Source organism: Vigna angularis, chromosome 6, assembly GCF_016808095.1.
Source record: "Vigna angularis cultivar LongXiaoDou No.4 chromosome 6, ASM1680809v1, whole genome shotgun sequence".
In the NCBI taxonomy this organism is placed as follows: domain Eukaryota; kingdom Viridiplantae; phylum Streptophyta; class Magnoliopsida; order Fabales; family Fabaceae; genus Vigna; species Vigna angularis.
The window spans coordinates 18,672,795-18,687,564 of NC_068975.1; the positions used below are offsets into that span (position 1 = coordinate 18,672,795).

The window sequence follows — 14,770 nt, forward strand, 5'->3', positions numbered from 1 at the left end:
TTACATTTTCAGACTATCACAAGAGAGGGAAAAATAATTCCCTACGAGATCTCATTCGCAGACATATTTTCGTTGCTTTTATATTAATTCATAGTTCTAATATGATTCTTTTTTTCTCATTTTAAAATTCTCTTTTATCTATATTATTATACAAAAGATTCTGTCGTTTGGCGTATTGTTTTTTAATTTTATCTTTTAAATAATTATTTTTTAATTAAAATAATTACTTTATTCATTTTATTTTTAAGCCGTTTTTTTTTTTAAAAATTTAACAATTTTTTATTTCACTATTTTTAATTTAACTCTATTTTAAATTAAAGTAATTATTTATAATAAAAAATACTTACAAAATAAATAAAAATTATCTATAATAAATTATAAATTATTTATATTACTTTTAGTTTCACAAATAATAATTTAATATTTTTTTTATGATAAAAAAAATTAACACATGTTTCCAGTGGTTTGTATAAGAGTTTTCTCATTTAATCCAGATCTTATATTTGATTATTACTTTATTTATAAAGAAAAAGCTATCAAGATTGAAAAAAAGGAGTAAACTAATCAGATACATTTACAGCATAAAAAATATATTAAAACCATACCCTGCTTTTTTTGGTAATAATAATAATAATAATAATAATATACTTTATTTTTTGTTTCAACCAATCCCAACGAAACAAACTATTATCACATAAATTCCCTCTTTATTCTTCTTTTGAGAAAATTATGAACCCTAAAACATTTCTAAAAAACAAGTTCTGATAACCACTTTTCCAGAAACCAATAAAGCTTGACTTGGGCTTTTGAGAAGAGAAATATTTGTGTGTATTTAATCAAGAACAAGAAACCAAACCTAGACTAATATCATTTTCCGTAGACTTCAACTCCACAAAAAGTAACATTTTTATGTGTAAGTTGTGATTATGATGTCCAAAATTGAATTGAAGATTAAAGCTTTAAAAGAAAAATCCTAATCCATTTACGAGGATAAGATAAAAGTATGGCCACACGCAAGTTTCAATTGAAGATCCAAATATTAATTCTTATTAGGATGGAATCCCATGAAAGGAACAAGCAGAATGCTAAATAGCCATAAAAGTTGATACTGATAAGCATAAGCTACACAAAAATAAACAATTATATAAGCAAAAAAAGTTTCTATATTGGGTTATGCATACCCACTAGTTGCATGCAACCAATCAACTCTATTCCAAGCAATTCAACTTCGGTTATGTTATTTTCATCAAACAGTAGCCACAACAGCACATCATCATCATACACAGGAATTGGCCAGTCTTGAAAATCAAGAGCACTTCAATAATAGACCAAATGCAAAGTTGTATAACAAAAGTGTAACAAAGACTAATGAAACTGTTCAGAAACTTGATTATTTGATGGGGATCCTACATAGGCATCCCACTCATGTTTCACACTTGATAAATCAAACCTCACTTACAATTTGATCAGAGTTACATATACCATAAAAAAAAAAAAGATGGTGACAAGAACCATTGAACCAACATCTTTGCATGCCAGGCATTACAGTGGCAAAAGAAAGAAGAAATTCAAAAATTAATACTCTATCATTAAACCGACTAACCACAACGTGCCTCTCTGGAGATGTACTATTACACTATCATGGAACAAATCTTTCCTGAGTATATCCCGCAAATCTCATTTTACACCTCAATCCAATTCCAAGAAAGGAACCTAAGTCTTGAAAGATGAAAAAGAGGACCAAAACAAGGATGGAAAAGAAAAAAAAAATAAAAAACAAGCCTTACACAAAATCACTTGTAAACTGCTTTGTCTTTGAATATGTATACTTCAAATGAAAGAAGAAAGAACACCGTTAGCTATATATGACGTTTCCTTATGAGCTGTATCTCTTAGGTGACGGAGATGTATTAATTCACAATACCTCATTAACTTTAACCAGTTTTCCTTCATCTACTGCTACCATGACAAATCCAACTATCATATCTCCTAGGCAGCGATTCCTGAAAATACATCATGTATATATGTGTAAGAATCTGCTGCTAAATAGTCAATCCTCTAAAAATAATAATTGAAAAACTTGTTCTTTATAATAATCAATGTGTGCTGATTCTAGATAATAATGAATATAAATGAGTAGAAAGATTTGAGGTTTTAGTCTTTTCTCATTATAAATTGAACTACTTCAACAGACTAAGTAACACAGAAATGCAACCCTTTATTTCATGACAATATAGCCATCAACATTCAACTTACTGTGGTCTGTCCACATATAAGCATCTTTAAGATAATGGTCTAGTTTGCAAAAACATCTCAACAAATACTCGTAGAAAAAGAAAATAAGAAAGTAAAATGAAATTCGTTTTGAAAGTTAAAATTAGTTTACGTATGTATTTTGACTTTTATAGAAGCTTTGAGTGTGGTCCTTATTCACATTTAAGCATCTTTGAAGTTAATATCCGGTTAGGACAAACATCTTATTAATTACCAAGAGGAAAAGAAAATAAGAAGGTAAAATAAAACTTTGGATATAATGATCTACTTTGGATAAATTTTATTATGTACTTAGAGGACAATAACAAAGTTTATGGGCCCTCTAACTAAATTCCCCCAAAGTTAGGATGCATAAGTTGATTTTTTAACTTATGAAAGAAGTTTGATTCATTTATTGTTCTATGTTCTTCTTAATACAAGTGCTTATTGAAAATTTATCCCAATTGACCCAATATAACTTACAAATAGAATCAAATTTAAATGAAAATGATAACGAAACCTACACATAAGTACAGGAAGTTGCAAGGAATAATTCTACTTGGATTGCAGTAAACACTTGTGAGAACGCTCATGAATCTGAAGATATAAAATTAGAAGACATGCATAGCAAAAGTCAGAAACCAAGAAGTATTCAGCATAACTAAAAGAAGACATTAACAAAGCGACCGTGATATCTTTATCACAATTAAAAATCCATTTGTCTTGAGCTTAAAGATGGGCGTAAATGAAAATTTCCTTTCCAAAACTCCTTGAGAAAAAATTCATCTTCTGAAGTATAGAAACAACATCATTGGAAATCAAAAGCTAAAGAAATATAAACAATAATTTGATTTTCTTTTGGAGACAAGACTGTAGCTTAAAGTCTTACCTCTATTCGGTTGTCTACTGGTAACATTGTAGTTTCCAATATAACCCTCAGAATTCTTTACTGGGTCATCTGAAGCTATACCACCAAGAACATAACTAAATGAACCAGAACCATCAATCTCAGACACAGCAGAACGCCAAGCAGAGTCATTGTAAACCGAACCACTGCCAGTACGGTACAAGTCCCCGTATGATCCTTCATAACCACCAGTTGACACATTAAATGTAGAGGCTGGAGTCACACCTGAACTGCTGTTTCTTCCGTACCCTGCTCCACCTAAACCAAAGCTGCTATCTCCACCTTCATAAACATTATTCCCAGTACCATAACCAGAAGCAGCACCTCCACCCTGGGCTGGAATGGATGGACCCCAGCCTGTGCCACTATTTCCAATGGAAACACCAAAAGCTCCACTTCCAGATCCTAGGAAAGGGCTGGGGCTGACAGGATTATTGGCATTATTGAGGCCCCCATTTCCCCATAAATTACGAGATGGTGAGTTCATAACAGTATCGCTTCTCCCATTAACCCCACTATAGCCTATAGGAGTGGTGTATCTGCCAGAGTTGCCACTGTAGAAAGGATTCAATAGTCGACCATATCCTAGATTGCTCCCATAATTGGAAGTCCCTCCAAAGGTTGGGCTCAATCCTGAATCCAAATTCACTCCCATTCCATAACCAGTGTTGCCAAAGGGAGTAAATCCACTTCTACCACCAGTAAGAGGACTGAACCTACCATCCATCCTCACTCCATATCCTCCTATTGGACTCATACTATAACCCTGAGCATAACTGTTTAGGTAGTTACTGGCCCTATTCAAACCATAGTTAAATCCTATCAATGGGCTTCGGCTGGGACCGGGGGAAAGCTCTTTGGGAACTGCCCTCTTGACTTCAACCATCTTACCATTGAGTTCATGAAAAGTTTTATAAAGAACTCTATCCACAGCTTCTTCAGAATCATAGGTAATGAAGCCAAAACCTCTTGGCCTCTGGGTATTATGATCATACATAACTACAACATCTGTAATTGTACCAAACTGATCAAAATACTTCTTAAAATCACTTTCGGTGATTGTTGATGGTAAACCTCCAACAAAGATTTTTTTGGTGCGTCCAGGACCAGGAGATGCGTGGGCACTGCCAGACTGCCTACTTATATTGAGCTGATCATCCCTAGGAACAGCTTTCTTTGCTTCAACCTGGAATTCAAGAGAACATTATATAGATCAAAATCAGCATGCCATTTTCACTTTATTGATTTATAAACTTAAAAGGGTCAGGTTTGATCCAATGTGCAGACAAAAGAGAACACAGATGAGTGAAAAGATGATTTTTTAGTCATCAATGAAGTCGAAAATTAAAGCATAGGAGGCAATGATCTCCTTTATGGACACAAATTTAGCAGCACAGCTAAACACAAAATATTGACACAATGCCAAGTACATCTACAAAGAAACAACTCACTGTTCGCCCATCAATTATGTGCTTATCCATGATTACTCTTTCTGCAACAGAAGGATCAGCAAAGACAACAAAACCAAAGCCACGAGCACGACCTGTTACGCGATCCCTCATGATCACAGCCTCTATCACCTCCCCATATTTCCCAAAATATTCCTTAAGCCGTTCCTCATCAGTGTCCCAAGATATTCCCCCAATGAAGAGCTTGCCAAGATCCGATTCCATCTGTTTCAACACCAACCATGACTAGTTAACAACCAATCACTGGTTCCAAATTTCCAATATTGCGATTGAACAAAATTCAAAACAAACACACATTATGAGTCAAAATTCTCATCTGAAAAGCCACAACAAAGAAGAAAAAACCCACAATTCAATAATCCATATCCAAATCACTCAATGATAGCCTAAATTAAAGCCAAGGAACCAATCTAAACGCACAATTTTCCATATTAACAGATAAATCCAACCTTTCCACCAAAGCAAAAACCGATCAGAAATGCAGATGAGAAGAATAGACTCACCTTATCTCAAAATTCAGACAGAACCCAGTTGTTGCTTCGATCAGAGACGAAGTGGGTTTTGTCAAATTCGATCTAGGAGCATCGGATCTTCCGAGCATCAATCAAAACCCGAACTAGAAAATCTAATCTCACCCCCCCATCAAGGAAAAAGAACAAGTAACTGGATCAGCGAAGGAAATTCAAAAACTTTACAGAGATCGGTGAAGGTTGGAGCGACCCAGATGAGAAAAACTTACCATGCGTTGATGACGGTGGAAGAATGATAGGCATGTGAAAAATGCTTCAATGGGAGGAAGGGAATGGGAGAAAACTGGGAATGGAAACAGAGGATGTGCTCATCATCATCCTCTATCTATTCTCTCTCTCTTGCTTTTTTTTATTTTTTTTCTTTTTCTTTTTTTAAATCTCTTGTTCTTGGTTATTCCACTTCCTTAATCTAGATGAAAGGAAAAGGAATTTGTAGCTAAGATGTGAAGAGACATTATATATAAATAGAGAGAGAGACTGCAAATCCTCTGGTGCAAGAAAATTTGGAGGAGCCAAGAGATGACAGCAGATGTTTTTTTATTTTATATATTATTATTATTATTATTTGAAAAGTGTGAGGAATAATGATTAAACCCGTTTTTATAAATAAATAGAAGTTTTTTTTTTACTTCGGATTGAAGTTTTGTTAATTATAACTATTTTTATAATTAAGAGAAGAATAAATTATATATGCGGTTAAAGTTAATATATACATGCATTAAGAGTTTGAAGATTTTTTCATTTAATTGTAAACAGTTACTTTTTTAATATTTTATGGGTAAATATCTCTTGAAATACCAAATTTGACTAAGATTGAATATTTTCCAAGGAAAAAATGTTAATAAAGTGCATTTAGAAGAAATTCAAATGCAACATTAAAATATAACTAGTGAGATTTTTTTCATAAAATTTATCAATAAAATTATGAATACTTCATTGATAATATAGTAGGGAAGAAAAATTTTTTTTGTGCATAATATTTATTGAAAACCATGAAAAAAATAATTAAATAAAAAGTTATAAAATATGTGAGCTTATCATGAAAGTAAACATGATTAATATTTGTTTATAGTTTTTCTCAATGTAATAATGTTTATTTTATAAAGTTGGAAATCATGAAAATAGATTTTGATCATGTTTAGATTTTTAAGTATCATTAAACTAGGTTTAGTGTGAGATGGACTATTCTTAAACATACACAAATGTTTCACACGTTTAAAATTACTTATTTGATATATACATTGATGTGGAAAGTATTCAACATATACATTCGCAAATATTAAGTTTACTTGTAATTCAGTATTGATTAAGAATTTGAAATAATATACATATATATATATTGTTATTTTTCTTAGAATATTTATTTTATTTAATCATATGAACTTAGTTTATATTTGCCTTTTATTTTATTTTACTAAGTGGCGAGTTCCAAATTTTTTTATGTAATTTTCGAAAACTTCAATTAACTAAAAAAATATGCCTAAAAATATATATTCTAAAATGCGGTTTTACCATTTCGGGATGATTTTATTTTATTCGTTAAAATTTCTCATTATATAATTAAGGAACAATAACAGACACGAAAAACAATATCGTATCATCTATTTTGTGTAACTTTTATTATGTTATTTTATCTTGATAAGTTAAAATTAATATTTATACTAATTTTAGTTTTATAAAACATGAATTGCGTTTTAAAATTTGAAATTAAAAAAAAAACACATCACATGTCAACATGGATGTGGGTTCCACTTAGCACAAATGTATTTTCACCTTGTCAAACTTAATCTCTTCCATCAGACTATACAGTTATTATAAAAGTATATAAAATTACATTAACAGGACATATGTATTAACCTCTTAAATGAGAAATGAAAAACAAAATCATCTATTATATAAATCAAGTAAAGTTGCAATATTAATTAATTAGAAAACACCTTAGATGAAACTTTTAATATCATTCTTATATGGAAAAAACTAACCAATCTCCTAAAGCTACTAACTTAGGTATAATTAATAATTATTGATTTCATTACATTTATATTAAAATCTAGAATAATTAATTTTATTCATTAAAATAATATATATTTATAATTAATTTCACTAATGTCTTTATAATTAATAATTTTATATATTAAAATATTGTTTGTTTTTAACATGAATGTTACAAAAAGTTTTCAAGAAGTCACAGAAATAAAAAGTTTCAAATTCATATTTTAATTTCTTTTTTTATAAATTTTTAGATGTTTGACACACTTTATTACTTGAGAGTTGATATAGTGGGTTGTTTAATTATTTTATTTTCGTTTGTTACTTTCTGTTAATTTAAGTTTTTTTTTTTTACATTTAATTATATTTTAATTTATAACAACATTAAAATGAAAAACGGTTAGAAAGAAAGAGAAACGGCAGAACAATTACATTTATTTTATTATTTAATTACTTTTTAACTTTGTTTTAATGTGTATCAAATAACACTTATGAAATTTTTATCTATTAAATAAAATAAAACTAGTTAATGATTATTTTGGTCAGAATTCATATAACGTCATACTTAATTATAAACTTTTGCAAAATTCAATTTTTATTTAATTGTTCTTAACTAGTGACCTTAATTAGACCACTCCTTAGCAAGACTTTTCTTATAAAAGCAAAATCGCATTTTATTTGTGAACGATTGAATACTACACAAAAAAAGCTTTATATTATTAATTTTGATTTTGATTTTTTTTTTTTAATTTTGTTGTTACATGTAAGGTGGTGACATGTTATTCTGCCACACATACATACATATATATATATATATATATATATATATATATATATATATATATATATATATATATATATAATTCAATTTAGATTCAATTATTTTCAAAATGTCACAATATTATCTCTTTTTAAATTAAGATAAAATTTATTATTTATGTAAATGTTTTATTAATATTTTTATTAAAAATTATTTTTTAATTTATTATATTATTATATATTATTAACCCATATTTTGTTAATAATGACTTTAGTTTAATATAAATGTTATTTATATTAAATACTTGTTAGTATAACCTTTATATGAATAATAATTTTGGTCCGGATTATAAGATATGAGAAATTTATTATTTGTATAAATGGTATTAACTAATTTATTACTATAAAAATGGATTAGTAATATTGTAAGACCCATGAAAAATATTTACTTTAATAATAATAATTTTATTACTAGTAGTAATAAATTTCTTTGTGAATGGAAAATATATAAGTTTATAAAATGTGGAAAGATTATTAAGAAATTTTGGTAAACTTAATTTGTAAGACCCATGAAAAAAAAATATTTATAATAGTAAATTTTAGCATTTTATTAGTAATAATAATTTTAATGGATAGAAAAATGTAGATTTTTGGATATAAAATTATAGTAATTCTAGAGGGAGAGCTTCAAATTTTTGATAACTTATTTAGGATTTTTTTTAAGAAAAATGAATAGTGAATAGTAAATAGTAAATAGTAAATAGTGAATAGTGAATAGTAAATAGTTAAAAAAAAATATTAAAATAAATTGTGGAAGAAAACACTCCACGTAAAATTAATGATTCAGAAATAAGAATGGTGAATAAAAAAATAATTTTTGAATAGTAAAAATGAATAGCAAAAGTTAATAGTAAAAATGAATAGTAAATTTTTTTTGGCTATAAATAGCCAAGGGGGGAGGCTGAAGATTTACACCAAAATTCTAGTGAGATTGTGAGAGAAGAGAGTTGGAGGAAATTCTAGTTGAAGAGAGGAAATTCTGGAAATTTCCGGAGAACGGTTTGAGAAGAGGAAACTAAGTCTGGAATAGAGGTAAGGGGAGCTAACTTTGAGTATTTCCTTTTGTGTTATCTTGAGTTTTGAATATGCTATATTTTGCTTTTGTCTGATCTTAAATCTTGAATATGGAGTATTTTGTTTCTGTATGATCTTGAATTTAACTGAGTGTATGCTTTTGTGTTGATATCCAAGTGTGATAGTTGTAAAATGTGATGTTGATTATGTTATGCCATTTGTATGTTATTAGTTGTTTATTTTTGTATTTGGAAGGATTAGAAATTGTCTAACCGGCTCTGCCAGATTCAATTTCTTGTTTCCCCAAACATTTTATTGTTTTCCTTATTTATTTTTATTATATTTTGGAAGGATTAGAAATTGTCTAACCGGCTCTGCCAGATTCAATTTCTTGTTTCCCCAAACATTTTATTGTTTTCCTTATTTTTTTTATTGTATTTTGGAAGGATTAGAAATTGTCTAACCGGCTCTGCCAGATTCAATTTCTTGTTTCCCCAAACTTTTTATTTCTTTCCTTACTTATTTTTATTACATTTTTGGAAGGATTAGAAGTTGTCTAACCGGCTCTGCCAGATTCAACTTCTTGTTTCCCCAAACTATTTATTGTTTTACTTATTTATTTTATTGCATTTTTGGAAGGATTAGAAGTTGTCTAACCGGCTCTGCCAGAGTCAACTTCTTATTTCCCCAGACATGTATTGTTCTTGTTATTTAATTATATTGTATTTTTGGATGGATTAGAAGTTGTCTAACCGGCTCTGCCAGATTCAACTTCTTGTTTCCCCATAAATTTTTATATTAAGATTATTTTTATGATTATCAAATATTGTATTCTTATATGACCATTTACAGTAATATTTTATTATTGTTAATTGTTTATAATTATCTTGTACGAATTCTATTATGAATGTTTATTGTGATGATTGATATGAAATTATGCATTTGAAATATAGTATGAGTCTCTGGGAGAGACTCTAAATTGGCATGGTATTAGTGTATATGTTGATGTTGAGGGTCCTGTTGTTGGTGGTGATCCTAAAACTCTAATAATTTTCCAGTCTCAATTAGAGAAGGATGTGTTATGTGGTGAGAGTAGTAGGAGGTCCTAGTCTATGTTTATAGACATTAATGGATTAACCTTGTGGGTGATATGATATATTCTATTTGGCCAAAAATGTTGTTGTTGAAATCACCACAAGTGCATGACCACCCGAGACTTCCATCAACATTATATCCGGATAATAGAGTCTAGTATGATAATTGCATCTTACAAGAATTTATGGTGAATGTCTTATGTATATTAATAGTGTCATGCTTTTCTTTGAATTGTACATGGTAGCTCACCCTTACTTGTTTGTTTGTGCCGAAAAAATCTTATTTTTGCGATGATCGTATAATGTTTTTGTTATACGGGAGCAGATGAGGGAACGACATCTGAGCCAAATCAAGTGAAGGAGGAAGCAGCAGAAAAATGAAGAATATTTTAAGAAGAAAAATAAAATAAAATAAAATTAAGAGTGTTTTATTTATGTGTGAAAATATAATGTATTTCTAGTGTGAACTATGTAACTCCTAAATGGAGGATTGTAATATTGTACGATGTTTTCGTTATTAATGAAATAATTGGTGTGTGAGATGTTTTATAATTTGGGGTGTTACATTAATGGTATCAGAGCAGTTCGTCCTTAAGATGACCTGCGGGTTGTACATTTAAGTTTCCTTTCAGTGAAGAGGGCTAAGTGACATGATTTGTCATGTGTTTCTTAAGTTTAAATCGTAGAGTGAGTGCAACCCACTTAAGGTTTTAATAACAGAAAAACGTTTTGATAAGAGTAATGAGGGTGCACACTCATGACTTTATCAGAGACGAATTTCCTTTCTTAATTCTTAAGGTTTTGGAAGGGGAGAGTTATGATTTGAGTTCTTTTTGTGTTGTGTGCTTTATAAGTGGTAGAGAGTTACAGATTCAAGGATCACTTGACCTGTATACCTTTATTAGATTTAAACAAAACCTTTTGAGACAAGTTTTTCTTTTTCTCGAAGATAGGTAGATATCGTGTGTTAGAGCTTAGAAGTCAAAACATCGGAGTTTTGTTCTTGAAGTATAGAATCATCGTTTTTATTTGGAATCGTTTCAAGAACCGAGCAAGAGGATTAGATATCAATGGTTGTACAAAAAAAAAAGTTGAGTTCAAAGGTTTAAATGAGAGGAGTTTTGGGTAAACATTAGTGTGGCAAGGTTTGATAAATCAACTTATCTCTTCTTATAGGTGATGCTTGAAGATTGGAAGAAAGAAAATGGTGGAAGATTTGAAGATAAAGCTAACAAAAAAAAAAGGGATAGGAATACTGAAGTAGATTAAGGATAAATCAAATATTAAACGAAGAAGAGTAGAGGAGAAGTTGTATAAGGCGCAAAGTGGATTAAGAGAAAGTTTAATAGGAGGAGAAAGTTATAAGTTGAAAGAACACGATGTCTTTAGAAAAGAATAAAGTATTGAAAGGATTCTAAGCTAAATGGATGATTAAAAGGAGATTGTTAGATATATTTTTTGTAAATGTATTGGATATTGTTGATGTACTGACGTATGGGTGGGAATCCGTGTGAGACTCTTATTTACCCTTTCCCGAAAAGTTCAAATGAACTTCTGTTGGATGTTGGCGATGCATGGTGTGTTATGCTTTTCTTCTTTGGACACCTATGATGATGCATGCATGCATGATGCTGAATGCATGAATGTATGGACCTACAATGAAAAACCTCGTTTCCATCATTGCTTGGTAGAAGACCGATATAGAAAGACCTGACTAACTTGAAAGAGGAAACCTATATGCATGTTGATCTTTTTGTATTTTTGAATGAAAGAGGTTTGCTAACCATTCATAAAGTATCTTATTGACAAAGATATACATGATACTTATTTATGCATATAATTTGTCCATGATGCAATACTATGCAACTAGGTGTTTTGATTTTTTTTTAAACTTTGATTGATTTTTTATTACTTTGTTTCTTTGAAATCATCAAGTTCATGTATGTCTTTCATTTTTTTTAAAACAATGGATGTCAAAATTTTTGAAGTCGGATATTCAAAACATTGCTTCACATTTTCTTTTGAAACATTAGTATGTGCAAGCTTGAATTCACAGGAAAGTTAAAAACGATAAATATTTAAAAGGATTTAAAGGACATGTAAATATCAATATGAGATACGACATACTAAAAAGATGTTGGTGTTTGGATAAAAAGTATGAGGATATAGATCCATGAATGTCAAAGCTGCGCCAGTTTTAGGCATGAGTTTTGTTCAAGATAGGGAATAAGTATGGAAAGGATTTACCGAAAAAGGATTGTTCCAAATGGTTTGATTTTCTTTTGCATGCTTTTCGCTAGTTAGGGAGTTCCCAAATAGCACAAGCGAGAATAACTTTGGCAAGACCAATATGCTCTAGTCTAAGGATTTGTGTTTATTATTATGGATAGTATTAGTGTTTGTTAGAGAAAATCTCCTTTTTTTCTCTTTTGGGGGAAGGTTGGAGGATGAGTGTTTTTAAGTAATGCACACACACAAATCTCAATAGAAAATGCTATTAGTTATTTAAAATCTTTGACCACAAAAACATATGATAATACATTACTCAAAATGTAATGATTTCCTTTTTTTATTTTTTTTTGGCGAAATGAAAATGATAAAATTTTTTTGAGAAATATTTTTTCTTGCATTTTCCTTTTTTTGCATTCACTCGTTTTTTTTAAACTATGTATGACAACTGGGCCTAATGGGATTAAAATTTTTTCTTGTTATAGTGAATGAAAATCTTCAAAAATTAAGTTTCTCATTTTCAATTTTCCTTTGTGTTTTGAAATTTTGATTTTTTTTTTCAAAAGCATTTATTTCTTATTCATATAAAAAAATATATTTTATTGATGAATTATGTCAACTTGACTTGTTCAAGGGAAATTGAAAGAATTTTTTATTTCTAAGACTCAAAATAGGTTATAAAGGATGATAATTTTTTGATGAAGAAATATGTCCACATATTAAATTACAATCGTTTTATTTTTGAAACTCTTAACATAGAAGAAAAACAAAATTCAAAATGCAATAAGTTGCCCCTATTTTTTTTATTCATTTTTCCTTTTGTGCTAAAATGATTGCTTACTATTACTTTAAGATAGTGCCCCTTATAAATTAATTTCTTATGGATAAAATGAATGATGCAAAATGATGAAGAGGGAAATTATTTTCGTGACTTCATGTCATAAATGCTTCAAAATAATGATGAAGGTTTTATAAATTTATTCTATTATTTTATTAGACTAAATAGTTTTCATTTTGCCTTATTTATTTATTTTCCTTTTGATCATAAGAATAATTCCATGGGCAAATATGAATTCATTAAACCATGACATTTTTGTTTTTGTTTTTTTTTTAAAAAAACATGACACATTTATTTTTATGTATAAAGAAAATAAAGAGAAAATGATAAAAATGTTGCTAATGCATGAAGATGCATGTGCCAAATAATGATTAAAAGACAACATTTTTTTTATGCTTTTAAGGTAGGTCTAATGTCTTAAGGCCTAAGCATTGTATATGCAATCTCACAGAAATGGATTCCTAAACCTAAATCAAGGCCACCAGAGCTATGGTCATTTTCACAGCATTTTCCACGACAGTTGAAACGCAACTAGGTGTGAAATTGCATGTGAAGAGAACAGACACTGACTGGGGTTCTCACGATAGTCAAATTGGAAATAGTCCAAACGTGACACCGCTACGCAACCCCTCTAATTCTATGTTACACTCAGACCCGGGTATAGGGTCCCCCTCATTATATGCATAGTAATAATTATTCCAATAATAATAAAAAAGCATATAAATAAATTACCAAAATGAAAAAAAAACCCAACCATATAGACAAATAAAGGGAAAAGAAATATATAATTGAGAAACCACGACAATTTTCACATTTAATTAACAAGGCCTGATTCTCTAGCGTCCCTAGTGAAGTCGCCATCTGTCGCAATCGGGATCATAACGGGACGACGAACCGAAAACAAATGGGTTTAAGAAAAATATTTTGGGAGTCACCACCATAATTTATTATGGAAAAACTATGGAAAACCATAAAATAAGACATGGTCTACGAAAACTAGAGTTTAGGTTCGGGAATCGGTTACGCATAAGGAAGGTGTTAGCACCCTACTACGTCTGCCCAAAGGTAGTACCTTTAATTAAATGTATAAAGTTGACGTGGTTTTTCAAAATATTTAATTTTCCCTAAACATGATTATATAAAGAAACTAATAAGAAACAAAAAAAAATATTTTTTGTTTTATGAACCCGACAAGGATTGACCTTTATCCTACGTATATCCATTTATAATGAAAAATCAGGGATCACGTAGTTCTTTATCTAGAAAAATGTTTGTGAGGTTTTTTGAAAATTATTATGGATTATTTTTGATTTTTGAAAAGTGAACCTGACAAGGATTGACCTTGATCCTACGTATCTCCATTCATGATAGAAAATAAGGAATCACGTAGTTATGGTAAAAAAAGGTTTAGTTTAACAAAATTGACATTTTTTGGTTTTAAATATTTTGTGTTTTTTATTTATTTTAAGAATAGTAGGAAAAAGAAAGAAACCGGCCATAGGACGACGCGTACCCTTTAATTTATGATTTTAAAAAAAAGGTATTTGTGTGTAGTAAAAAATAATACCTTTTAGAAAAAACTTCAAAGTACAATAAAAAGGGAAAAAAGAATGGTGTAGAGGAGACAT

The 14,770-nt window shown here is 29.6% G+C and overlaps 1 protein-coding gene across 4 annotated transcripts; it reads right to left on the minus strand.

Annotated features, from left to right (window-relative positions):
• Positions 1-1,366: 1,366 nt before the first annotated feature.
• Positions 1,367-5,650, minus strand: LOC108321539 (heterogeneous nuclear ribonucleoprotein 1). 4 transcript variants are annotated; one of them, XR_008249760.1, is made up of 7 exons: positions 5,369-5,650; positions 5,133-5,254; positions 4,612-4,833; positions 3,143-4,346; positions 2,778-2,850; positions 1,925-2,003; positions 1,367-1,828 (listed from the first exon to the last, which is right to left on the minus strand). XR_008249760.1 is itself a non-coding variant. In XM_017553310.2 (5 exons), the coding sequence occupies exons 3-5, from the start codon at positions 4,831-4,833 to the stop codon at positions 1,990-1,992; spliced, it is 1,440 nt and encodes a 479-aa protein (XP_017408799.1). In that variant the 5' UTR covers positions 5,133-5,254; positions 5,369-5,649; the 3' UTR covers positions 1,367-1,989. The 4 variants fall into 4 exon arrangements, 1 of the variants encoding a protein (XP_017408799.1); XR_001831500.2 differs by having other exon boundaries at positions 1,367-2,003; XR_001831499.2 differs by lacking the exon at positions 2,778-2,850 and having other exon boundaries at positions 5,369-5,649.
• Between the last annotated feature and the right edge of the window lie 9,120 nt (positions 5,651-14,770).

What these genes read in the sequence shown, in the direction of transcription:
- LOC108321539 (XM_017553310.2), bottom strand. Translation starts at nt 4,833, where the DNA reads ATGGAATCGGATCTTGGCAAGCTCTTCATTGGGGGAATATCTTGGGAC. An exon ending in ACATAATTGATGGGCGAACA is followed by an intron (nt 4,347 to 4,611) that starts GTGAGTTGTTTC and finishes CTTGAATTCCAG; the next exon opens with GTTGAAGCAAAGAAAGCTGT.